This window comes from Cupressus sempervirens, chromosome 5 (assembly GCF_028749045.1).
Source record: "Cupressus sempervirens isolate cs-2001-9-10 chromosome 5, ASM2874904v1, whole genome shotgun sequence".
NCBI lineage: Eukaryota > Viridiplantae > Streptophyta > Pinopsida > Cupressales > Cupressaceae > Cupressus > Cupressus sempervirens.
Window position 1 is genome coordinate 27,921,639 of NC_143122.1, and position 27,551 is coordinate 27,949,189.

General features: G+C 35.5%; 1 protein-coding gene across 4 annotated transcripts in view; it reads left to right on the top strand.

Annotated features, from left to right (window-relative positions):
* The window catches only part of ESP3 (RNA helicase family protein), a 263,344-nt gene that overhangs the window by 70,456 nt on the left and 165,337 nt on the right, over window positions 1-27,551 (top strand). For all 4 annotated transcript variants that reach the window (XM_089828480.1, XM_089828478.1, XM_089828481.1 and 1 more), the window contains exon 11: window positions 8,606-8,669. In XM_089828480.1, coding sequence (XP_089684606.1) covers window positions 8,606-8,669 — 64 coding nt within the window. The remainder of the gene's footprint in view (window positions 1-8,605; window positions 8,670-27,551) is intronic.

Below are 27,551 nucleotides of genomic sequence, written 5' to 3' on the forward strand. Positions count from 1 at the left end.
TCTGTTACTTTACACACTAGTATTAGAGAAAACTCTTTTTGAAAAAATTATAATTTCTTAAATGAAATCGACTAATTTTTTTTGAAAATATTTTCTAACATTTACTTGCATGGATTTTTCTTTGAACCACAATTAGGGCTTTTGTGAGTGCGTCTTTGCAAATAATGATTTCACGTATTGGGCATTTTGAGAAAATATTTTTGGTGGTCGAACATGTTTTTTCTACAAGACAACCTGCATTGGGCATTTTTCTTCAAATCCTTTCTTTTTCTTTGGCATCCCGTGGCTTCAGATCTCAACATTTTGTGGTCATTTTTCTCTTTAGACATCGACCTCTATTTTGTTTGGATCATTATTGGTCGTCTTGTAGACCAATGTTTTTTCCAGCTCGTTTTCTCTATGGGAATGGCAGGCACCGCACTTCTATCTTTGCATAATCTATGTTTTTAAAAGCGTTTCTTAGGCTTTTATTTGCTTACAGCCACTAGGACTTCATTCCTTTTAAACACAACCATTCATTTTGTATTAAAAAAGAAATCTGCCATTATTTCTCAAAATTTTGCTTCTATATTCCAACTGGCTGGGGTTTTGTTCGAACCTCTTTGATGTTTTACCGGATTTGAGATTTGAGTACAAATTCTTGATGGGTTTTTGAGAGCTCAACTGGATTGGTCTCATAATTTTTTGGGTGGCTTGATTTTTGTCCCTTGTTTTTTGTTCCTGCAGATATGAATTTCAACTTGAGATTCTTTCTAGGTTTTTTGTAAGGATTTCTAGGTTGTCTTTGGATTTTTTTTAGCCAGCCGAATTTTTTTTCAAAATTCGCTCCAGTCGTACTTTCATCATTTTTTGAAGTATGCACTTGCATTTGTCTCTATTTGTGCATCGGGATTTGTGTTTTTTAATCTATGCTATTGCCTCTTATTTATTTCTCGTTTTCTATGCATTGGGAAACATACAAGATGGTGTCATTGACCAACTTAATATTGGAGGGTCATTAATTCTTCAACAAGAATTATTACACTTGGAAGCAATGCATGTTGACAATTTTTGAATATTGTTGACTTGAGATGATTGTTTTGTGCCAAAAACTCGTCGAATCACCATACATGCAAATATAGGTAGTTTTGTTCTATTTCTTTCTCCACTTTTTGTGATACACATGGCATTAAATGTCAGTTAACCACCCCATACACCCCTCAACAAAAAGAAGTCGTAGAGTGTCGCAACCACACTAGTATAGAAATGGCTAGGTCTATGATGGAACACATAAATGTTCCTAAGAAATATTAGTCAGAAGCAATTTTTACTGCGGGCTATCTTCTTAATAGGTCTCACACACAAGCTGTTTTATGGGTAGGACTCAATTGCTTTGGCTCTTTAGTGTATTTGTGGATCTCAGATGCTCAACTCTCCAAGTTGGATTCCAAGAGTCAAAAACTTATATTTAGAGGTTACAATAACAACCATAAGGCTTGCTGAATGATTGATGTAGACATTGCTCGTCTTATCTGTAGTCATGATGTTGTTTTTGATGAAGAATGAGGACCATTTCTTTCTTCCTCGTCTTAGCAAAATTGTGATTATCAAGGTTTCAAGGCCTCTAATTTGGGTGTCCATCTTTTGTTAGGTCCATCTGATGGGAGGGATGATGCAAAATCTGAATTTGATGATGCACTACTTGACTTTCCTTTGGATGATGCTAATCTTCCACCAGTTGCAGACCCTGTTCCATTGGCAATTATTCAGCTCTAGTTTTTCCTCTTGATATTGCACATATACTCTTGGGCCTAAATGGTGGGCTAAGACTATCAGTGATCTTCGTCCTTATGAGCTCATTGAGGCTATATCTTCTAGAAATAAAGGCAAGAAGTCAGATATAGTTAACATTGCTCTCATTGCCAACCTTCATAATATTTAGTATTTATGAGCCTTAGACATTTAAAGAGGCCGAAGGGATACCAAAGTGGGGAATAAGCTACGGATGTGAAATATTGGAGTCTTATGAAGAACACACTTTGGGTTCTCTCTGATCTTCCTCTAGGGAAGAAACCCATATGCTGCAAATGGGTCTATAAGTCTTAAGTATCATGCAAATGTTACCTTAGATAAATACAAGGTCAAATTAGTTGCTCGGAGTTTCACACAGTGGGAAGACATTGATTATGAGGAGACTTTTGCTCCTATTGCTAAGATGAGTACAATTTGTCGTCTTCTCACCATTACAGCTTAGTTTGGATGGAAGGTCTATTAGATGGATGTTAAGAGTTCCTTTGTTAATGGCGAGTTGCAAGAAGAAGTCTACATGACACAACCTTCAAGTTTCAAGGTTGTTGGCAAAGAACACCAAGTCTGTAGACTCAAGAAAACACTCCATGGACTCAAACAAATCCCTTGAGCGTGGTTCATCAAAATCGATCAATACTTGGTTGCTTAGGGTTTTCAGCATTGTCCTTACAATAATTTGCATTCAAATGCTTTCGTGATGATATTCTCTTTCTTGTCGTTTATTTGGATGACTTGATCATTGCTGGTAGTTCAACACATTTGATTGTAGAAATCAAACAAGATTTGTGTAAGGATTTTGATATTATAGATTTGGGGCTTCTTCATTATTGTTTAGGTGTTGAGGTTTGGCAGACTAAGGGTAGCATCTTTATTTCTCTATCTAAGTATACCAAGAACTTGCTTGACAGGTTTCGTATGTAACATTATAAACCTCCTTCCACACCTATGGAGAAAGGACTGAAGTTGTTAACCAAGTCCGTTTCTCCTTTTGTTGATGAAACCGCTTACAAGCAACAGTGGGCAATCTCATCTACCTCACTACTAGTAAACTTGATCTTAGTTGTACAGTGAGCTATATTTCACACTTCATGCTAGCTCCCAAGGCTAATCATTGGATAGTATTGAAGTCTGCGCTGCATTATGTGAAGAGCACCTTTGACTGTGGACTTCTTTACACTAGGAATCATGATTCTAGACTCAGTTGATTCACAGATTCAGATTGGGCAGGTTCAATTGATGATAAAATATCATCTTCTAGATGTGTTTAGTTTGGGATCTTGTGCAATCACATGGACTAGTAAGAAGTAGCATGCAATTTCACTCTCCTTCACATACTCAAAGTATTGTAGAGTTGTTTAGGCAACTTATGAGGCAGTTTGGCTTCATCAGATGTTTGAGGATGTGCATTTGTCTCAAGTAAGCCCAAATCCCTTGCTCTGTGATAATAAATGAGTGTTGAACTTTCCAAGAATCCGGTCTTCCATGAAAGAACCAAACATGTGGACATTCATTGTCATCATGTTCGATAGTTGGTTGAAGGCGGGGACTGTTCACTTGCAGTGTTCATGTTTGGTAGCTTTGGTTAGATAAACCCATGAGACTAAATTGAAGATATATATAGTTAAATAATTAGTTATATTAATAAAATAATAATGAATGGACATGTCCCATGGAGGAAGATGTCTCTCCATGTGTCATCCAGAATATAAATAAGAGAGAGATCGCTGCCCTTGGAAAGTACAAACCATCAAGGTAGTGCTATTACATTTGTAGCAATCCTCATAAAACAACATGGTATCAAAGCAGGCTGCAAATGCGAGAAATTTGATTTGGGTTATTCAGTTGAAGAACGAATCTATCATCGTCATGAAGAGGTTAAATTATTAATAGTCCCTTCAAAATTTTTAAAAGAGCTGATATGTTTTACAAAGGGTAAAACAATATGCAGTGATGTTCAAATCAAAATGCAGGCATGCAAATTGGTCAAAGAAATAGACTATTTTTTTGGTAATTATTGACGTTGTGCTAGGGTATATTGAACAAATTATAGAGATATTCAAATTTTTTTTTTACTTTACGTCAACAACGTAGCAATTTCGAACTTTTGATGGTTCAGTTATCAGTATTTAGATTTACTTGGCTGAAATTGTCAAAAATTTAGGTTACTTTAATCAATCTACGCTATGGATATGACTTGCATTTTGATTAATTGAAATACAAGCTCACTATTTAAAGTTACTTCATCTACAAATATAGTCGAGTATTGATGCAACAACACATATTTATAAAAGACAAAGATATTGAATATACATACAATGAAAATATATAGATACTAACAAATATGCACATAGAATTGTCATTGTGGAAATCTATGGCAGGATAATTCAAAGGACTTGCCACAAGGGTGTGGAGCAACATCAATACGAAAACAAACTCTATCTATCGGCAATCTATTTGTGATTTGAATTCAAATTTAGTAAAAACAAGTGGACCCACCGAGCATACGAGAAGGATAAACTCACACATAGAGGAGAGACCCACTAATTGCAATGACGTGGCGCTCGCAGGAATAAGGCGACATAGTCAAGTAGTTGAGAAGTCAAGACAGAGCATGGATAAATCTTATTTCAAATCCGCCAATGAAGACTTTCAGTCGCGTAGAGTAGAACGGACATTAGGCATCCAAATTGCGTGACGTGAGCACATGGTTGTAAGTATTAGATGCATCGGATATTTAATGTATGTATAAGGAAATGAAGGGTTGTACTTTACACATGTGCAAAACTGAATCTTATGATAGTAGCTCCAAAGAAGTTTTGATCTAGAATTCATTAGTCATCTGATGATCATGTTGGGTAAATACGCTCTTGAAGCGAATATCCTTGATGATTGAGATTATGAATAGCCTTTTATATCAAGAGGGATCATGACAGCTCATTAGAGGCAACCTTGGACAAAGAGAGGGAGCCAAATAGAGGATATGTTTCAGTTAACTTGAGGGAGTTTGACATGTGACACTTCATCAGAGGTATCTTTGAACGAGGAGCTCAAAAGTTGATATCAGATTCAGAGGGAGTTTTGACACCTTATCAGAAATAACTTTGACAAGGAAGTCAAAATGTTAGTTTCCTTCGTGAAGAAGAAATTTCCAGTGCAATCCCTCATAATACATTCTTCTCTATGAGAGATAAGTTTGAGTTGAAAACCTTATTCTCTAACATGGTTCATGGTGGATGTAATAACAACATCACATGATAGTATCCGTGCTGACTTCATGTAAACTTTTGATGTTGTGTGTGTATGGGCCTACACCCTGTGTACATCATGAGGAAGTGACGACTTCCAAATGATTATCACTTGTATTTGTAGAAGTTATTGGAAGGTGATGATCTTATAATAACTTAAATCATGTTATATATTTTATATAAATGTTGAAATACATCATGATAAATTATATCTTGTAAGTCAACAACTAAGTGTTAGATGTCATTCACTTGATGGTCTAAGAGTTGTTTGTATGATATATGTAGGTATTTTGGTGAATTTCACGTGTTGATATTTTGCAGGCCATTACTCAAATTATTTGGTGAATATCATATGTTGATATTTTGGAGGCCAATACTCATGATATCAAAAATGGTGGAGATTTTCTGATCAAAGATATCCTTAAATTTTGCTATTCCGAATATTACCAATGGTGTAATATCTATCCCATGTTTATTCTCCCTAGCAAAGAGGGAGTGTTGATGTTTGGTACCTTCAGTTGGATGGTAACCCCATGAGACTAAACTGAAGATATATATGTTGTGTGTATGGAGTTAAATAATCAGTTGTTATATTAATTAAATAATAATGAATGGACATGTCCCATGAAGGGACATGTCTCTCCATGTCTCATTCACAATATAAATAAGAGAGAGATCCCTTCCCTTGGAAAAGACAGATCATCCAAGCAGTGCTATTACATTTGCAGTGATCCTCATCAAACAACATGCAGTATGTTCCAACAGCGGATTGGTTTGCAGACATTCTCACCAAGCCTCTTGGTCCAGATAAGGTTGTTTAAGGGTATTAGAATATTATTATTTAATTACTTTAATGGTCAATTATGTAGTATATTTAATTATTTGTAGATAAGGCTGTTTCTACGATCTTCTTAAGTTCCTTATCAAAAACTTTCTGTTTTGTACATTTGTAAATTCTTTATAATGATCTCTTCAATCATTTGTTAATACATCAAATATTTTAGCAATTACTTTGCGTAATAATGCATGTCTCCTTTTATTATTGCATTTACAATGATTTTTGAATCTCCTTCTACATGAAGTTTTCTGAGACCTAACTTTTTGACTGCCTGTATTGCTAATAATGCTGCCTCTGCTTCAGCCACATTATTTGTTCAATCAAGCAATCTTTTTCCTCCACATGCAATTAGGTTCCCATTCCAGTCTTGTATGATGAAACCTCCTCCTGAAAGCCTAGAGTCGCCTTTCAGAGCACCATCTAAATTGCATTTACATATGTTTTTTCCCCCAAAAACATCACAGGCTGCCTTGCCTGACGCCTATTCATGGGCTTAAAATTAACTATATTATTTATATATAATATATAATGAATTAAATAGAATGAAAGGAACAGTTCCTTTGTGGAAGGGGACAACAGCCGATGCTCTTGCAAGATTTTGAACTGGTTTTAACTAAAGCTACATATTTAGAACAAGCTTGCTTCTGTAGGCTAATGGTGATCTTCATATGACAAAAATTCTGAAGCTTGAAATGTGGCTGATTGCAATTGTTAATCTTGCATTGTTTTTAGCTCTATAAGACTTCAAGTGTACATATAAGTTCATAATAAAGCAGATTGAAGATACAGAAAAGTATAGCACAACTGAAATCATCAATCTATTTCTGGAGAAACCTTAAGGCATAGAAGAAAAGTCTAGTAAGAGAGAGCAAATCTTTTTACACTACTATTTCTGAGTCTTTTCAAATGCTACAAGGTCTCCACAGGTGTATGTTGTTGGGGCTATGTAAAATCTCTGTATAGTGTCAAGTTCAAAACTAAATCGATTATTTTCTTAGGCGCAAGTTATGTTTAAGGTCTTCATTAGCCTAGTTTGTCTTGTTTTAGTCGTAGAACACTGAATGGAATTCTTGAACTCATTTGGTTTGGAAAAGAAAGAGAAGTTGTTGGTGTGATATGTGAGGTCCAAAGATTAACATGTAGATATAAAAAGATTTTTCACTAAGAAAGAAGGTGGAGTGTTAGGAAATGCATGCACACAAATTTACAAAATAACCATAATGCAAAGATCAAAGACATGCCACAAGATATACCCTAGGAAAACTCTCAAGTGGGAAAAATACAGCCTCGAAAAACTCTGTGTATTATTAAACAATAAATTGTTACAAGAGTCTTTTTTATTCTTTTAAAATGTCAAGCTTCTCCTGTGCATCCTCCATGTTTCCAAGCATGTATTTAGACAACCTGTGCCATGCTTCATTCAATAAAACTGACAGAAAACTGCAACACCCAAACATATGTTTGATTCTATAGAGTCCAAACACACAAAATGACCACTTGGCACAGTAAAACGACATCTCTAAACTATGAGTATATGGAACCATTGACCCCAACATTTATTTTTTGGTAATAAATTTTTTCAATGTTAAATAGTTTTTGTATGTGCTTTCCACACATAAAATATCTAACCAATGTCATATACAACTTTACAAATGGAACCAAAGAAATAGTTGTTCTTAAACACATCTTTTAAAGATGCATCATAAACAAATAACTACTTATGTAATTAAAATAATTATTTCTTGTGCAATGTGTACAACACTGTTTACGTAATAAAATGCACATTAGAGAATAGGGATTGTCCAAGGCTGAACATAGATGTGTGTAGTTGGTAATAAAGGGCATGGCTGAACATAGTAGCGAATTTAGTGAGTAAATTATATTCAAAGGTGCACATGTGAATGTTAGAGGTATGCCCAATCGAACGAAACTATATTAACAAAATTGAGACTTCCATTTACAGGTGGATGTCCAGAGCAGAAATGCATCACCAATGAGATGACAAATTTTATTTCTAAAATTCAAAGCATAATTCTATACGTGTGTACCTAGTCAGCTGGTGGGCACCCAACAATAAAAACATCTGCAAGGTCTAAAATGAGACACTAAGGTGCAGCTTATGAAACAATTTCACTATACAATGCAAGAGTTCGGAGAATAGCATGAAGGGCATATCTAGCTTATTTTTTCTCAACACATTGAGGAATATGTTGCAAGTCTAGAGTAATCAACCGTTCAGAAGGACATGCCATATTAGTAGGCATTTGTTGAAGAGGAAGTTTGATGAGCAATACTGCACGCGGGATGGGTTTAAAGTGCAGTAGAAAGGAGAAAAGTTTCAAGTTTTTAATTGCCGGTGCATGGCAGAGACAGGTTCACACTCGGGCAAGCATAATAATATGACTGTCCTATCATTCTATACCACAAACTTAAATAACCATTATATCTTTTTTAAATATTCTGATAGGTTCCCTAATGATGGTTAGTGAAGCATCCAAGTTGAAATGTCCTTGTAAAAACAAATAGAGTTTATCCATAGGTTTAAAATAGTTAGTGTGTAAATCTTATATACAATAAATCACTAGTTTGTTGCAGGTATGACTTGCTTGAAAGTTATGCTAGAAACAGGATGTTTTCTTTCAGTAATTGCTGTGTCATATAATACTTAGTGCTTTTTTGTTTTGGAGAGGCTCTCTCATGAGCACTCTGCTTATCCAAAATTACTTTGTTACAGGTACAAAAAAACTGTGTATGAATTAGCCAAGCAGCGGGCTAAAGATTTGGATAACATCGTCGAGGTACAGTTTGTTTATGCTTAAAATTCATTCGAAAAGTTGGCTCTGAAAATCCATTTTCTTAGTATGCCTTTTAATTTAGACCTTCTTCCCTCACATTCAAACATAAATATAGCGCATTTGCAATTTGATTTGCAGTGAGGCGTTACTTGTTCTTTTAGCTATACTTTGCTTCTTTTTATATTGTTGTAATGGATTGAAGTATGCAACTCTGAACCATGTCCCTTTTTTTATCGTGTTTGGCATGTGTGCTACCAGTCCTCAAATATTTGTATTGATTGCGTGAAGGCATATGTGAAATAGGGTTATTAGTTTAACTTACTGCAGGCAATTTGTACTGTGTGTTTCTTTGATAACTACTTTCATGATTTGCAGCCAAATAACCGTTTATGGAAATTCCCGTATCTGAATATTGAATGTTATTTGAAGGATATGCATGCTTACTTAGGCCTTGCATGATACAAAGTATAAATACATGCCATTTGTTGCTGAGATATTTTAAGTTTATAGTAGATATATTAAATAATGTTGTCATTGTAAAATCTTGAACTAGAATTGTACAAAATAAAAAAAGCTGATAATTAAAAACACAAGAACACCAGAGATACCCTGGGAAAATCCTTTTACTTGAGCGAAAAACCCAGCCACACCAAAAAGTTCTTCTTCATGAAAAATAACAGCAGCTGAAAGTTACAATGCTCTCAGGCTAAATTCTCCTCTGAGATTGTAAACTCTTAATAATCAGTATATAGTAATCTCTGCACAATAACATAGAACACTCATATCATGCAGAACACCTTGCACAACAAAAGGAGAAATATCAGCTTTAAAGAATGGTTGATATCAAAGATATTGAAAAAACAATCCAGAAAGCTCTGGATTTCAAAGCCCAAACCCCAAGGGAATGATGTCTAGAATGTCACAAGAGAGGATAGACATCCTCTAATGTCACATATCAATTGTCTTCTCATATTCAACCTTTTGAATGAAGCCACCAACGCTCCCTTTTATTCTTTCTCCAAGGGTCGACTCAACTCTCATAAGCAATGTGGGATAAAAGATGTGCAATGTAAAACGTATTAAAATATTCACTTATGTCTCCCTTAGGCGCCCCTTTGATTTACACACATTCACATAATAGTAAAGTAACACTTTAATATTTTACAACTAAATTAAATGTTATTTTAATGATACTGTAGGCATTAAAATATATAAGCTATTGGACTCCGAACAACATGAGTGATAGATCGTCGGAAAGCTCTTGCCGAGGAGTATCAAAACTAGCCTCCCCTGTGTCCTGTTGACTTACTAAAAATAGTAATTATGCTTGAGACTGAGTAAATCAACTCCATTTTGGCCCAAACTAGAGATGACCAGGCCAAAACACTCTACGATCCCTTTAAACCCTTAGTTAGCCTTTAGTACCATGTAGAACTAGACTAACGCACACACACTTGGTTTAGGGCGAGAGTGCATAATAGGGTTTTGAGAAATATCAATCACACTAGTGTTGTCACAATAAATATAAATGGGATCAACAAACTGAAGATTGTAATCTAGCAAAGTACTCTTCATACAAATTATTTGATTACAACATGACAATGCTGCAATATATTCCACTTCAGCTGTAGATAGAGAAGTACAAGTTTGTTTCTTCTTGATACAAAGAAAAATGCACAACCACTTGTGCTCTTTTTGTCATCCACTAAACCTCCCCAATCCGCATCTTGTATAGGCCGTTAAAGAGTAAAATCAGAGCATATAGGAAACCATAACCCATAGTCAACAGTCCCTTTTAAATACTTGAATATCCTTTTAACCGCTGTAACATGAGTTTGTTTTGGTGTGGCTTGAAAACGTGCAGCATAATCCACAAGTAGCATAATATCAGGTCTAGTAGCTGTAACAAACAGCAAACTTCCCACCACTGACCTGTAATAAGTTTTATCAACATCAAGAGATAATCCTTTTTACTTAACTTCCATCCGGTTTCCATGGGAGTGCTAACTGGATTGTAATCTTCCATTTGAAACCTTTTAAGCAGTCCTCTAACATATTTAGATTGTGAAATAAAAATACCATCAGTTGATTAATGAAATTGCAGCCCAAGAAAATAAGTTAACTCGCCCATCATTTACATTTCAAATTCATTTTCATACAACCATCAAATTTCTTAATCATTTTGGAGCTGTCACTTCCAAAAAACCATGTCATCAACATAAACAACAACAATAAGAATGATATTATCTTCCTCTTTTACATACAAGTTGCCGTCCACATAACTCTTTTCGAATCCTTGCTGCAATAGATATTTGTCCAGCCTGTGATAGGAAGTTGTCGGAACTTGTTTAAGTCTATACAATGGCTTTTTTAGCTTGCACACATCATCCAAATTGTTAGACAAGGTAGACCCTTGAGGTTGTTCAACATAAACTTCTTCATTTAGTTCACCATTAAAAAATGCAGATGTAGCATTCATTTATTAAATTTTGAAACCCATGAAAGTGGAGAAAGCAAGAAATATTCTACTGGCATCTAACCATGCTTTAGTTGCAAATGCTTTAACAATATCCACTCCTTCAACTTGAGAATACCCTTTACATATAGATATGCTTTATATCTTACTATTTTCCCTTCTTCATTTATCTTGTTACAAAATGTTCATTTTGTGCCAATGACATTTTTGTACTTGGGTCTAGGCACAAGCTCCCATGTGTTACTCTTTTGGATCTGCTCTAATTCCTCTTTCATGGCAGCAATCCAATGCTCATCCTTGGCTGCCTCTTCAAAACATTTGGGCTCAAACAAAGAGATTAGTGAAATGTCATCGTCTTCAAAGTAATTGACATTCTTCCTAGCAGCTCTTGCTCTATTTCCAGCCAACACTTGATCAATAGGATGATTCTTTTGTACAATTTTAGAGGGAGTTTTGAAGTAGGATGTACCAATTTCACCTTGTTGATCAAATCCAGAAGGCACAAGTAGTTTCAGCTTCATTAATGGAAGAGACTCCATTATCACTGTCTGATTGTGACTGCTCTTTTGCATTTTCATCAACTTTGCTTGCTGCTCCAACTTGAGTAGATGGAGGAGAAGAAAGTACTTAAGTGCTGGTTTCTAGCTTTTGATCATTGTTGCTGCTGTTCAGATTCTCACAAGTTTCATTAGTAACTTCATGAACTTTAACATTTGCACTTTCGACAATTTTATGTAGCCTTTTTTTGTAACATTTAAATGCCTTACTTTTAGAAGAGTGGCCAAGAAATATACCTTCATCTACTCTTGAGTTCAAGTTGCCCAAATTATTTTTCGTCTCTCCTAATATAACACTGGCTACCAAATTTTTCAAAGTATTTAACAGTGGCTTGTTTATCTTTCCAAAGCTCATATGGTGTCTTGTTGTGCTTGGCTCTCAACAAGGTTCTGTTTTTAATGTACACAGCTGCATGGACAACTTCTCTCCAAAAAGTATCACTTACTTTTCTTCCATTAATTAAGCAATGAGCCATTTCTTGGATTGTTCTATTTTTCCTCTCCACAACACCATTTTGCTGTAGTGTTCTAGGAGTTGAAACTTGTCTTTTGATCCTATGTTGCTGACAAAAGCTCACAAACTCATTAGAAGTAAATTCACCACCATTGTCTGAAGGTAAATATTTAGTCTTTAAATCCACCTCATTTTCAACTAAAACCTTAAATGCTTTAAACTTATCTAGAGCTTCTGATTTTTCTTTGAGAAAAGCTACCTAAGTCATGCATGAATAGTCATCTATCAACAACATAAAGTATCTCACCTTGTAGATTTGCTGTCCTAGTGGATAAGGTCTCGAAGCTTGCAACTGGAATGTTCTTTTGGTTTGAAGGAAGCTTTTGTTTGCATTCCTTCTTGGCAATTCTTGCAAATGATGTTTGTTGGTTTTTCAAACTTTGGCATGTCTCTAACTGCTTCCTTCTTGCTGATCTTGATCAGATTATCAAAATTAATGCACCCAAGTCTTCTACACGAAATCCATTCATCTTCTATTTGACTTGAACAACAAGTTTCATCATTAGTATCATCAAGAATATAAAGATTATTTTCTATCCTAGTAGCGTTTGCAATAAGCTCTTCTCCTTTCTTAATGATACAAGAATTTGAATTAAAAGCAAGATCATAACTTTGGTCACAAAGCTGACTTACACTTAACAAGTTTTGTTTCAGACCTTTGACGTAAAACACATTCTCTACTTTATTTCCACCATTATTTAATATTAGAGTTCCTATACCAACAACTTTAGCAGATGAACTACGTCCAAATCTGGCCTTTCTATGTTTCATTTTCTTAATAGTATGAAACTTATTCAAGTCACCAATTATATGTCTAGAACAACCACTATCTACATACCATATATATTTTTCATTTCTAACAAGAAGAGTAGTTTGAACAACCAAAACCTCAAGAGATACCTCTTAATTCTTCTTCCTCCGAACTTTAGTAATTTTTGGTTATCCTTTTGCTTCAGCATTGTTAGATGACCTTGCACTATTAATCTTGCAATATTTGCAGCATGACCAAAGTTGGTGTAGCCGTAACAAGTGATGTTATATTTGTCAAAAGATCGAAAGGAATTTCTGTTAAGGAAGTAAGAGTTTCTCCTAGGAAAAAATCTGCAATTTCTGGCTTCGTGTTCAAAATAATTACATGAGAAACAATAGCCACAGAGGAAAGATCTATTCATCTTGTTCAAATGCTCTTGATTGATGATGACAGGGTTCTCAATATTTGAAAACTGCTGTTCCTTCCCTTGAGACATAAAGCGTTGACCAACTTCAAGTCCTTTGCCACTCTTGTCAATTGGAGTTTTTTTGTTAAGAAAGTAGATTGTCCAAGGGCATGCTGCTTTTTTTATTTGTCACTTCTTGACTTAGCAACATTGTAGATTTTCCAATATTTCTTAGTGGGAAAACTTCAGCTTCCAATTTGCAAATGTTCTCTTTCAATTCAATTTTGATTCGTCAATTGTTCTTGGATCATTTTGACATTATCAATATGAATCATAGAATCATTTAGAAGTTTCTTAACTTCACAAAGAGCCATAGTAGTCTTCATCTTTTCTTGGCTTTCCACTTGCAGTAACTCAATGAATTTATGATTTTTCTTCTTAAGATTTTTTTTAATTTCAGCAAGAGCAGCCACCATGTCAAGTTCTAAATTCACTTCATCATCCTTTTGTTCATCAAAATGAGCATCCTCCTTGGCCTTACAAGCGAATATCTCTTTGAAGATCATTACCATATGTAGCATGTTGTTGCTCACAAATTTCTTTGGCTGTACTAAGATGCATGTACTTGTTATGCTGAGAATCAGCTAAACAACTTATGATTACACTTGTTGCTTTTGCATTGACTGACATCCTACGTTTCACAGGGACGCGTCCTTGCCCAAAAAGGCAAAATTTTGGAAATAGGGATGTCTCGGGGATAGGGGGATGGGTATGGGACGTTCCTACCCCGTCCCGATTTTCTGAAAATTCCCACGAAACGTCCTAGAAACTTGGGGACTTCGGTGAACTTTTTTGGGGACATCTATACATCCTGGGGACGGTTGGGGACGCCTTGGAAGTTCCCGGGACGGTTGGGCATCCCCTATTTTATAGACAACATCAACACTTATAATACACACACACATACACACACACAATTTTAAAGTGGGCCCCTTCTTCCAAGTTCACCCTAACATGCTTATTACTGTTTGGTAATTAACTCCTGCTATTTGGGGCCCCCCAATTAGTATTTGACAACATTACATTTAGAATCAAGGAATTAATATTGCTGTTATAGTCATGTTACACGCTTAGAATTATATAGCAGACTGTTTGCAATGTGCTTGGAAAGTCTGAAAAGTGCATTATAGACCTAGAAAATGCATCCTCCTTATGTCATTATGTGGCAGTACATCAGTGCTAGGTTGCTTTGGGTTGATCTGGGTCCTTCATTGAAGATATGGTGAATATTGGAAGTTGCATCAAGATACCGTCTTACTGTAACAAACCTATATAATGATCAAAACTGTATAGAGGACCTTTTTGTATCAATAATTATATCAGTCCACTTAAAATGAATTGGAAGTGTAGGTTCAGAATTAAGTGATAGTAGTATGTTTCAATTTGGAAGGTGGGTTATTGTTCTTATTACTATTGAAAATGAATTTTAAATTATGTTCTTGGGTATATTACAAATATATATGTTATTATTTTAATATTACATGCACATTGACAATAATTCCAAATTATGAATGCATTATAGCATATTGAGCATTGAGTTTGATTATTGAAATGTTGTATGGTAAGGTTCTATGATGTTTAAATAGCATGGTTTATCCATGTCTTCATATGGATGTAATGTATATGTGCAAATATCCCTATATATTTTATATTTCAGATTTTCCTTGTATATGTAGCTGTCATCATTTGCTGTCCCCCCTGTCCCCAAAATCGGCAATTTTTTTTTGCTGTCCGAGAAACCTGTCTAGCCATCCCCTATCGTCCCAATCCTGGAAACTGGGGGAACACTACTGACATTTTATTATTAGAGTTGTGAGTCATATGGGAAGTACAAAATCAAGTGAAATACATTCCCATACATCAAGACCAAGAGTCTTAATGTAAATTAGCATTTTTTAAACTACAAATGGTAAAGTTTGTCCCATCAATCTTAGGAATCCCACATTTTTCATGCTTTTCCAAATTTAAATCATCTATTGCCATGAAAAATATATCTTCATTTTGAGGATCATCTTCACTGTTGGAAGAACCATCTCTGTCATCCTTAGAGTAGAGTACCCTTTTAGATTTATCATATTTCCTAATTCCTCTTACAAATTTGGTAATTATTTTAAACCTTGAGCTTCTTTCATCACTGCTGCCCTCTTCTTTCTCATGAGGACATTTTGAAGTAAAATGACTGAACTTACCATAATATTTTTACAACCAACTTACCTTTGCTCTTGCTAAGTCTTTTCTTCAACTTTCTTACAAGGTAAGCTATCTCATCATTTGAGTCACCTTCTGAACTCTCACTTGACTTTTGCTCCGTCTCTTTTCCACTTTTAGTTGCCTTGAAGGTGGTTTGCCTTTTTTATGAACCTTCAATGTTGGTCTGCATTTCAAATGCAGTTAAGATACTGTGCAACTTATCCATGAATAGATTATCGAAATCTGACATTTCTTCAACAACAGAGACTTTGGCATTAAACTTCAAAGGAAGAGTGTGTAGAATCTTTTGAGCAATGGTCTTTTCATCAATTGTCTCACTAAGTCCTTTCAAAGCATTCGTGACTTTATCAACTCTTAGGAAATAAGGAACAACAGTCTCATCTTCCTTCATATGAATACCTTCAAAAATCGTTCTATGCATTTGAACTTTTGCCTTCCTGACTTCATCATCAGAATGATAAGAATTAAACAGCTTATCCCAAACTTCTTCGACAGAGTCATAATGCATAGCTTTGACAAAATATTGATCCAGAGAGGCCAAATAGAAGTGCATTCATGGCTTTAGCATTATTTTCAAAGGCGCTTTTAGCATCATCAGCGGTAGGTGGTTGAGATGGAATAGTTTGTTCCATCAAAAAGAAGAGCACGATATGAGATAAGACCTTTTAAAGTACCCATGGCGATGTAGGACAGACATACTTTCAGGATTTTAAACTTTTGGAAGAGAGAATCTTCTCTGATACCAATTGAAAAACAAAAAATATTAGGGTGGGGGGGAATCAATACTTTAAAACTTCAAATCAAAAAGTAATCCAAGCAACAAAAGAGATCTCACACAGCAGAACAAGGACACCAAAGTTTTCTCGTGGAAAATCTAATAGGGTAAAACGAACGGTACTACTAATCTCCAAAAATGGGCTGCAACCCATTACATTGAGGCTTAAACCTTCACAAAGCAATCACCGGCTCCAACCTTTCAAGAGTTACAACTCTCGCTAATTGTATGGCTTCAACCAACACAAATGCAACTCACTGTTACTGTAAGGAAAATATTATTAATGAATTAGAACTAACAGTAGTCATGGCATCGACTACCTCTTCAAAAAATTGTCTCAGCAGATACTTCGACTGTATGTAGCAAAACCTGTAACACTACATTTTTCTTAGAACTTCATCTTTTAAAACTGTATCCAAATCTCGGAGTCGCAACCCATTTTCCATTTGATGACACTTCTGTGTCTCACTACTTGCTTATTCAAAAAATGTTCTTTGTCACCATTTTTTACCGTCTATCACCAAAAAACTTAGACAATATTCGACCCGCAATCACGTTTGCATTCTTCACTTTGTCAAAGAAACATTTTATCCTAATATTTGAACTAACTATTCACTTCGAATTTACATAAGTAAATTGATTGCAGTAATCATATGTACTGAAAATGCCTTTTTAAAAAAAAATCGAACTTCCCATGCGATACCACAAAAGGAATCCTGTTGGTCAGTGCAAGGTGTTGAAACGGGATGTAAGAGGAACAAACAATTGTCATTCTTACCAGATGTAGTGCACAAAAATTATTATTGCTATATCAATTCTCCCTCATGGTGTTTTTAATACTGTTTCAAATGCCTAGAATTTGACACATCACTTCCCTTGTTCATGTGTAAACACGACTTTGGTTCAGGAATAGTTTGATTGATGTGGTTCATCCTAATTGTCACAAATGCCCACTTTTGGCTAGGATACACATCCTCTGCATACTTGGCGCACATTTTCTACAACACTCATAAGGAGTGGTTTTTTAAAATGATATTCCTAGTAGCATTCTCGCCTAGCTATGCTCATTGTCTTCTTAAGTAGTAATCTCACCTGCGTGTGCTCAATGTCTTCTCAAGTAAAATGACATATTACAAAAGAATGATGTTCCCCTACCTTCATGTTATTTGCAACGGTTTTTATCCACACGAATAATACAAGCGCCCAAGAATAATTGAGCGAAAAAAAATGTCTATGTCATTATCCAACACCAACGTTATTATGGTTGTACCTACAGATGTAAGGAGGAATGACAATGGTAGGTAAGGAATCCTTCCAGAAATAGTGTAACTCTTATTTTTGTAAAGTTTCTGCAAATTCTGTGTGATGAAACTGAGATAATACCTTCTCTAATGCTTGTTGAAGATGATCTTCCTTTATTTAGACTTGTATGAAGAGATGTCAATAATATATGTATTATTCTGAAATGTTTTATTTCTGCAAGGATTCGTATAGGGCAGACTTGCTTAAAGGAGCAAACTATGTTCTTTTTGCCTGTCCTTTAACTACAACCAAACCTCACATGAATAAGGTAACCAAAGGGCATGTCCCTTGAAGGGACATGACCCTATCTAGGTCAACCCTTAACTAACTTCTCATAATTGGCGCCAAGGAGGGATAGTAATTGTTTGTTATCCAAACTAACTCTGATTAGTTTAGTTCAAACTTAAATGCCATCATCCAAGAGAGATGCCGATCATGCCTTAGACAATGAACAATTATTTATAGGACTTCCATGCAAGAATAGATCTGTATGATCTTGTGCAATCAGATCAGTATTATATCGAAGTTATAGATTTAACACTCCCTCTTAACTTGATAATCATACTGAGAGATAAAATATCTAGCATCATCAATTATGATGAATAAGCATAGATAGATATTCTATATCTATCTGTATCTTCTTAGCATGTGGTATCATCAAGCACATGATACACTGTCATATTACTATACCTGTGATATGACTTATTATTGATACTAGTGATAACAGTATTGCAAAGAATACGATATATAGGATAAAATCCAGAGAATAACTAAATTCTTCATTTATGCAAGTTGTAACTCATAGGTACTGGCATTCCTATATGACAACATGATCCTATGTTAAGATCTATCAGAACATAGGATAAACTCCAGAGAATAATATAATTCTTCCTTTATCCTAATTTTGACTCATAGGCACAACAATGTCTACATCACAATGTGATATTGAACTCATCTAGATCTGACAATAGATCTCTACTGTTCAACACATTATCTAAGAAATTGTCATCTTTCATTATATCTTTTATACAAGTGTTCATTATCTCAGAGATCGTCACCTCTTAGATAATGAATACAAATGGTGGAGCCCATAATAGTCAATAGTCTGACAATAAAAAATTATTTTAATAATAAATTAAAGAATACAAATGTATTACAGTACAATCATACCAAGTCTTTTCTTGAAGTGATCTATCTTCACTCCAGAGAGAGGTTTGGTAAGAATATCTGCTGTTTGATCTACAGTCCAAATGTATTCTAATTTTATAGTATTACTATCTACCATATCTCTTACATAATGGTAAGGAATTTCAATATGCTTGGACTTGTCATGAACAATTGTATCCACATAAAACTTGATGAAACTCTGATTATCACAATAAATAATTGTAGGATTCATAGCTTGACTATATAGTCCCACAAGTAACTTTCTAAGCCAAACTGCTTCTCGAGAGGCCATTGTTGCTGCAATGTATTCGGCTTCTGTGGAACTTTTTGCTACTAATGATTGCTTTTTGCATATTCATGATATCATCGCTGAGCCTAAATTGAAACAACATCCTGAAGTGCTTTTTCTATTAGTAACAGTTCCAGCCCAATCTGAGTCTGTGTACCCATGTAGGTCCAATTCAACTTTCTCATACTTGAGCCCAAGGTTAAGAGTGCCTTGTAAGTATTTCATGATGTGTTTAACTACAGCTAGGTGAATCTCCTTTGGCTCACACGTAAATTGACTTAAGGCATTAACAACATAGCAAATATCAGGCCTTGTATTTACCAAGTACATAAAAGGCCCAATCCTTTGTCTGTAGAGAGTAGAATCTATGGAAGGTGATTCTGCTATTGCATTTTTAAGTTTATGTAGATTAGTCTCCATTAGAGAAGACATAGGCCTGTAGTTCCACATTCCAAATCTCTTCAAGATGTGTAATGTATACTTTCCCTAATTAAGTATGATGCTGTTAGAATTCTGCCATACATCCAATCCTAGGATGTAATGAAGGAGTTCTAAATCATTCATTTCAAATTCTTTGATTAGATTTTTCTTGCATTGATATATAAGATGATCATCACTTTTTATCAGTAAATCATCAACATATAGTATCAATATTAACATATCATCTTTATCCTTTTTATAATAGAGATTTGGATCAACTTCATTTTTTGAGAATCCTAAATTGGAGAGATACTTATCAATTCTTTCATACCAGGCCCTTGGAGCTTGTTTAAACCCATAGAGAGCTTTCTTGAGCTTGCAAACAAAAACTTTAGAGTTATGAGTTTCAAATTCTTCAAGTTGCTCCAAATATACCTCTTCTGTAATCTTTCCATTTAGAAATGTTGTTTGTACATCCATCTGATGTACTTTCCATCCCTTCGATGCTGCAATAGCTAGGACTGCTCTTACAGAGGTGTGTCTGGCAACAGGAGCAAAGGTTTCTTCATAATCAATTCCCTCTTTCTAAGAGAATTCCCTGGCTACGAATCTGGCTTTATATTTTTCAATGCTACCATCAGCAACATGCTTGATTTTAAATATCCACTTAGAAGAAACAACGGATTTTCCTTCAGGTCTTGGAACAATTTCCCAAACATCATTCTTCATAATGGATTGGTATTTTTCTGTCATGTCATCCTTCCAAGCTATATGTTTAATAGCATCTACAACATTGGTTGGTTTTGATTTAGACAAATCACTCATGTTTGTTGCATAACTATAAAATCTTTTGGGTTTTTTGCTTTCTTTGAAGGTTCCAGATGGTGTAGCGAAGTCTTGTGCTTCCTCTACTGTCTTAATAGCCCTAAGTGGTCTTTTCTCTCAATTTTGAGTTTCTTCAAGATTGAGATTTTAAATTTCATCTTCAATTTCTTCAATGTTCTCCCTCTGAAACTCAAATTAGATATTTTCTTCAGACTTAGGTAATGGAGAGGGATCTCTAGAACTTAGGGCTCTTTTGAATGCTAAATCTTCTTCAAATATTACATCCCTACTAAGTTCAATATGCTTATGACCAGGTAAGAAAATCCTATATGGTTTAGATGTTTCACTATATCGAACAATAATACCTTTCCTCTTGGAGGGTTCTAACTTAGTTCTCTTTTGTTTTGGAAGATGTATATATACTAGGCAGCCAAAAATCCTAAGATGACTTATTTTAGGTTTAACCTTAGTAAAGACTTCTTCAGGAGTTTTATCTCTTAGGTAGGAGTGAAGACTTCTGTTTTGAATATGGACAGTAGTAGAAGAGGCTTCTGCCCAAAGATAATATTCTAAATTTTGATCAAATATCATAGCTCTTACTGCTTCTATAATTGTTCTATTCATCCTTTCTGCTACTCTGTTTTGTTGTGGGTTATAAGGAATGATATACTCCCTCTTAATTTTTGTTTCGTTACAAAACTCTTTAAACAAATCTAAGATATATTCCCCTCCATTATCAGTGCTAAAAGTTTTAATTTTGTGTCCTGATAAGTTTTTAGTTAAGATTTTGAATTCTATACATATCTGAAGGATTTCTTCTAATTCTTTACATTTTAAGATGTAAATCCAAGTTTTCCTAGCGAAGTCACCTATAAAAAGTATATACTGCTAGAATCCTCCAAGAGAAGGAACAAACATAGGTCCATATAAATCATGAGTGGATTAATTCCAAAACATTGTTAGTTTTTCTAGTGCTATCATGGAATGGACTTTTGGTGTTCTTACCCGGAGCGCATCCTTTGCATATGCTTGAGTGATCTTTATTCAACTTATGTAGATGAGTTATGATCTTCTCCATGGTTGATAAGGTTTTAAAATTTACATGTCCGAATCTTCTGTGTCATATTTTATTTATATCAACAGCTTCATGAATTAAGGCTTGAATAGGTTGACAAGGTTCTAAATTTAGCTCGTACAAGTATCCCTTTCTTTGACCGATCAACTTTGCTTTCTTAAAAGAAGAGTTTTTAGACTAGGTCATTACTTTACCATCCATGAATGCAACATTATGTCCATCTTCAAGTGCTGTAACCGAGATTAGATTCCTTTTTTATCCCTAGTACATAGAGTACTCTTTTGAGATGTAGAGAACTACCCAACTTCAGTTTCAAGGTGCAATTCCCAATTCCTTTGACTAAATGAGTGAAATTATCACCAATGGTAATTTCGCCATCAACTTCTTCTGATATGGAGTCCAATGCTTCTTTGTACCCTATAATGTGTCGAGATGATCCGCTATCAATTACCCATGCTTTGCTTGGTACTTCATTTGATAGTGTAGAATGCAATACATGATTCTCAGGATCATAGTTATCTTCTTTCCTATTAATGTTAGTATAGTTTACTTATTGCTTTGTATTTTCAGGGCAATTAGATCTATAGTGTCCAAATTTTTTAGATTTGAAGCATTTTAGTTTGGATAGATCTTTCTTAGGTTTGTCATTTCTTTGATTACCCTTCTTGGAGTGCTTCTTCTTACCTTTGTAGGAATTTGTATTGAGAACATTAAGTTCTTCATCTTCATCTTCAATTTTCAATCTTCCTCCTTTCTTAACTTCGCTAGATTCTTCTTGTAGGCAATCTCCTTTAAGTCTATTAAAGTCTGGAAGATTGTCTCTAGCACTTACTCCTTGTGAGAATGTTTTCCATGAATTTGGTAATCCATCTATATCCATTAGTATTAGTTTCTTGTCTTAAATTATGGTCCCTATACTTGCAAGTTCGTCTCTTAGACTAGCCACCCTTAGGAATTAAGAGTTCATAGATTCTTCCTTTTTTATCTGTATATGATTTAGTTGCCTTTTGAGTGCAAGGGTTTTGGTCACGTTGTTAATCTCATATGTATTTAATAATGCATCCATCATATGAAATGCTATTTGATGTTTCATTAGCATAGGTACTATTTCATTTTTCACTGCATCTAATATGATCTGCATGGCTTTTTGTTTCCTTTACTCTAGATAGTTTTATTCATAGTTGGCATAATCGTCGAACAATCGACGAGTTTCTACTAATTGCCGAGTTTTTGGGACTGGTGAGTTTTTCCCAAATTTAATCGCAAGAAAAAATCGCCGAGTTTTTGTGAAAAAATCGTTGATTAATTGCCGAGTTTTTGCAAAAAACGGCAAGTTTTTCAAAAAAACTCTTTTAAATTTTTAAATTTTTTTTTTTTTTTGTTAAAAACAAACAGCAAAAAGCCTATATATATTATGTAAGATAGAGAGTTACAATATGCTAGTAGAGCTAGGAAGAGGAAAATGTGATTGTAATGATGTTTTTACTTCTAGTTTGACACAAGTTATTTACTATTATGCTTTCCACCATCAACATTTAGCATGAGAATGTGATTTTGTACCCACTATGCATTTATATATATCTAAACTCCTGCTTCTTTCTTTTGTGTTCTCTATAATGAACTCATTAGATGCATCTTCTAATTGAAATTTGCAAAAAAATGTATTTTGAATTAAATTTTAGCGGTTTTTTTAGGTTCCCGAGTTTTCCCGAGTTTTTTTTTTAAATGGCCGAGTTTTTCCCGATTAAACTTTTGGGGGGCTTGGCGAGTTTTCCAACTATGGTTTTATTAGGTTCAACAACGGTTTGCTTGGATGCTGAATCAACATACTGTTTCACATCATTGTCTTCAAGAATCATCATAATTCTGAATTTCTAAGCAACGAAGTGTTCTTTCCCATCAAACCTGTCCTTAGGTGTGATTGTGCTTGCCATTGAAGATAGAAAGATGTTGCTAGATATATTAAGTCTGATTGTCAATTTGCAGAGCCTAGGTTTGACAACTTGGCTTTGATACCATCTAAAGTTTTTGCAAATTCTGTGTTATCAAACTGAGATAATACCTTCTCCAATGCTTGCTGAAGATGATCTTCCTTTATTCAGACATGTATGAAGTGAAGTGAATAATATATTTATTATTCTGAAATGCTTTATTTCTGCAAGGATTCGTATGGGGCAGACTTGGTCAAAGGAGCAGACTATGTTCTTTTTGTATGTCCTTTTACGACAAGCATACCCCATATAAATAAGGTAACCAAAGGGCATGTCCCTTGAAGGGACACGACCCTATCTAGGTCGGCCCTTAATTGATTTCTCGTAATTGACGCCAAGGAGGGATAGTAATTGTTTGTTATCCAAACTAACTATGATTAGTTTAGTTCGAACTTAAATGCCATCATCCAAGAGAGATGCCGATCATGCCTTAGACAAGGAGCAATTATTTATAGGCCTTCCATGCAAGAATAGATTTTTATGATCTTGTGCAATCAAATCAGTATTATATTTTCACAGCCCATCCAAGAACATGTCCTTTTGCAATGTAGATTGACAGAACTGCAACTGTGATACTACATTGGTTCACAAGAATTTTCCTCACATGCCAATTGACCTACAAAACTAACTAGACTAAATGACAATGAGGCAACCATATATCACAAAAGAACTGTAGATCAGTAACACACACAAACATCTAAGGCTTAGTGTACAATGTACAAGTGTCTTAGCTAGGCAACCTATTGACATCTTCACCTATTGGGGCGACTGTTGATGCGAGTTTTGTATCACTTACATAACATATTAGGATTTGACTATTCGATATGGGATATCAAACATGCAACTCCTCTCTTGAAAAGTTATTGCTCATGGGACATGAGTATAACTCCAATTTTCCTTATACTGTTGGATACTCGCTTAGTTTTATCGATGTGATTTGCTGGTAATCACGTAGGCGGCCTTACGTAAATTGTTGAGGATGACTTGGACTTTGATGGGATGAAGGTGATGGTGGCTCAGTTTGTGAAATGTGCGAAAGCAGATAATGTTGATGGTTGCGATGATGGAGGGTGTGTTTGCCGATGATGATGTTGATGGGAAAGCGATGGTTGTGGAAGGTGAATGGATGAGTTCTATCACTCGATCTACTCTAACTTTCTTCTCTCTAAACTTCGACTACCCAACTACGCACTATTCTACTCCTATTTCTATGAATGGAAGGTTAGCAAATGACGGGGATCGAACTTAATGAGAGTTGACCAGCGGCCTCACTTCCACAGGTGCAATGATTCAAAGGAATAATAAACTAGTTTACCACACAAAGCTTCCCAACCAGCCACTAGGATGCTAGTGGTCTAGTATTGATCCCTATCAAACATTTACCAATGCTACCATACAACTATTCATCTACTTTAACTTCACTTAAACAACTTCAAATGCAACCAACTTTAACAATTTGAAAGAAAAATCTAACTAAGTGGAAGTAGAAAACATGCAATAACTATTAAGATAATATCTTATACTTTCTATAATAGTCAACTACTTGTCTGTAGTCTGTCTTTCAGTCTAGATAGGAATGTTTCCTATCCTGTCTCTAGTTTTGTTTCTAATTCTGTCTTCAGTCTACGTGTCCTTGTAATTCTTTATAAGGAACACATTTGTTCCTCTGTTAATTAATCAATCATCCGGAAATTCGTTGATCTGCCAACTCTTCTTGAATCTTGTAACATGGTATCAGAGCCTAGTTCTTGAACTTTTTGAAAAATTTATAATTTCATTCAAAATTATTTGCTCAAATTTTTTGAAATCCAGTTAGGTCTCTTTTCTGAAAATCATGGGAAGATTTTTTTTGTTTTTGCAAGGTTTGCAAATTGAGGAAAATCGTAGACGATTTCATCTGCAACTCGCGTTTGTGGCTGAGGAACTCACGTTTTTTTGTGCTAAAAAAAACCATGGATTCTCTGATTTCAGCTCAGTTAGAGACGGCCTGCGTGTTCAAGTCCGCAGTTTTTTAAGGGCAAAAGCGAAACCGAGACCCTCTGCCAGTGAAAGATAGGAGCAGTAATAAAAAAAAAAAACGTATAGTTATTTGCAGACGGTTTTTTGCATTTGGCTCTGCAAACTCACATTTTTTGGTGTTTGTTCAGCACACTCTAGCCCCATTCGTCCATGCACATCGATCCTTGAAGAAAAATCTGCCATTTTTTATCAAGAAATCTGAAGTTTTTTCAACCTTTTTTCAGCTAGGGCCGTTTTTTTTCGAAACCCTAATTTTTGGAGTCAAAAAAATATTTTGTTTGCAGATTCTTGGTGGGTTTTTCGAGAGCTCAACTGGGTTGTCGTCTGTTTTTTCTGCGTGCCTCGATTTTCAAGCCAGCGGATCCAGAAAACGACAGAAGATTCCTTATGGGTTTTTCGAGCTCTCTTCTGGGTCATTCTCTGATTCTTCTGGGTCTTTCGTATTTTTGCCTCGAAGAACGTGCCTTCACAGATTTTCACAGTTTTTCATTGAAAAACGTGCCGTGGCATCTCTGACAAATATTCTGCTCGAACATAATTCCAAATTCAATGGTCGCAATTATGGAACCTGGAAGCAACGCATCATCGCAATCTTCAAATATCGCAACACCGCTCAACTTGTTCTGGGTGTTACGCAGCGTCCGACTTCTCCGGGTCCTGATCAAGATACATGGGATCTGAACAATTGAGAGGCAGTAATGCTTCTCAAACTATCTGTAGCTGATGACCAGCTTTCTCAGATTCCATCCGGCAAGACAGCTGTCGAAATCTGAACACATCTAAAAGGTCTTCATGAGACCTCCGACAAGAGCAGAGCCTTCTTTTTGAAAAACACTCTGTTTTCTATTGTCATGGATGAGTGCACCTCGCTCCAGGCACACCTGAATCGGATTCAGGAAATCCGTGATCAGTTACTTGCCATCGGTTGCAAGATGGAGGAAGAGGATATTGTGGTAATCACTCTTCGGAGTTTACCAAAATCCTATGAGCATTTTATCAAGACTCTCAACATCACATCTACTGGTGTTGATCTAAAGTTCACTGATCTTTGCACCCTGCTGCTTCAGCAAGATCGGTGGAAACAACAGTTTGGTAGCAGCTCCAGTTCCACCTCCATTGAGCAAGCCTTTGCTGCAAAATCCTTTAAACAGAACATTGGCAACCATCAGTCTTCTCAGCCTTCCCAGCATCAACCTTTTGCTCAATCCTTGGATGGCTCTACGAAGCAAAATGTACAGTGTAATTACTGTCACAAGTTCGGCCATATGAAATTCGAGTGCCGGAAACGTTTGGCTGCCCAAGCAAGGCAAAACGCTTCCCAGCCAACAGCACACGTTGTCGAGCTCCCTGATCAAGGCGAAGCTGCATTTTTCACCTTCTGAATTTGTTTCTGTTTTTCTTGGGTTTGTTGATTTTCTTCTCAAAAATCATTTCAAGTTGTCTATAATACGCAAGGTTGCGTGAGATTTTGGGTTTTACCGTTTTTTCCACAAAAACGAAGTTTTGTAAATGCAACTTATTTTGAGTCATAGCACTCTTTTGGCAAAGCTTCTTGGTTTCAGCATTCTGTAGATCCAAGGAGGGTCTCAGTTATCACAGAATGTTCCGACATCTGTACGTTGACCATTAAGGGAGGACCGATCAACTTGTTCTGGGTGTTAAGCAGCGTCCGACTTCTTCGGGTCTTGATCAAGGCGAAGCTGCATTTTTCGCCTTCTGAATTTGTTTCTGTTTTTCTGGGTTTGTTGATTTTCTCCTCAAAAATCATTTCAAGTTGTCTATAATACGCAAGGTTGGGTGAGATTCTGAGTTTTACTGTTTTTTCCACAAAAACGAAGTTTTGTAAATGCAACTTATTTTGAGTCATAGCACTCTTCTGGAAAAGCTTCTTGGTTTCAACATTTTGTAGATCCAGGGAGGGTCTCAATTATCCTAGAATGTTCCGACATTCGTACGTTGACCATTAAGGGAGGGTATTAAGATAATATCTTATACTTTCTATAATAGTCAACTACTTGTCTGTAGTCCGTCTTTCAGTCTAGATAGG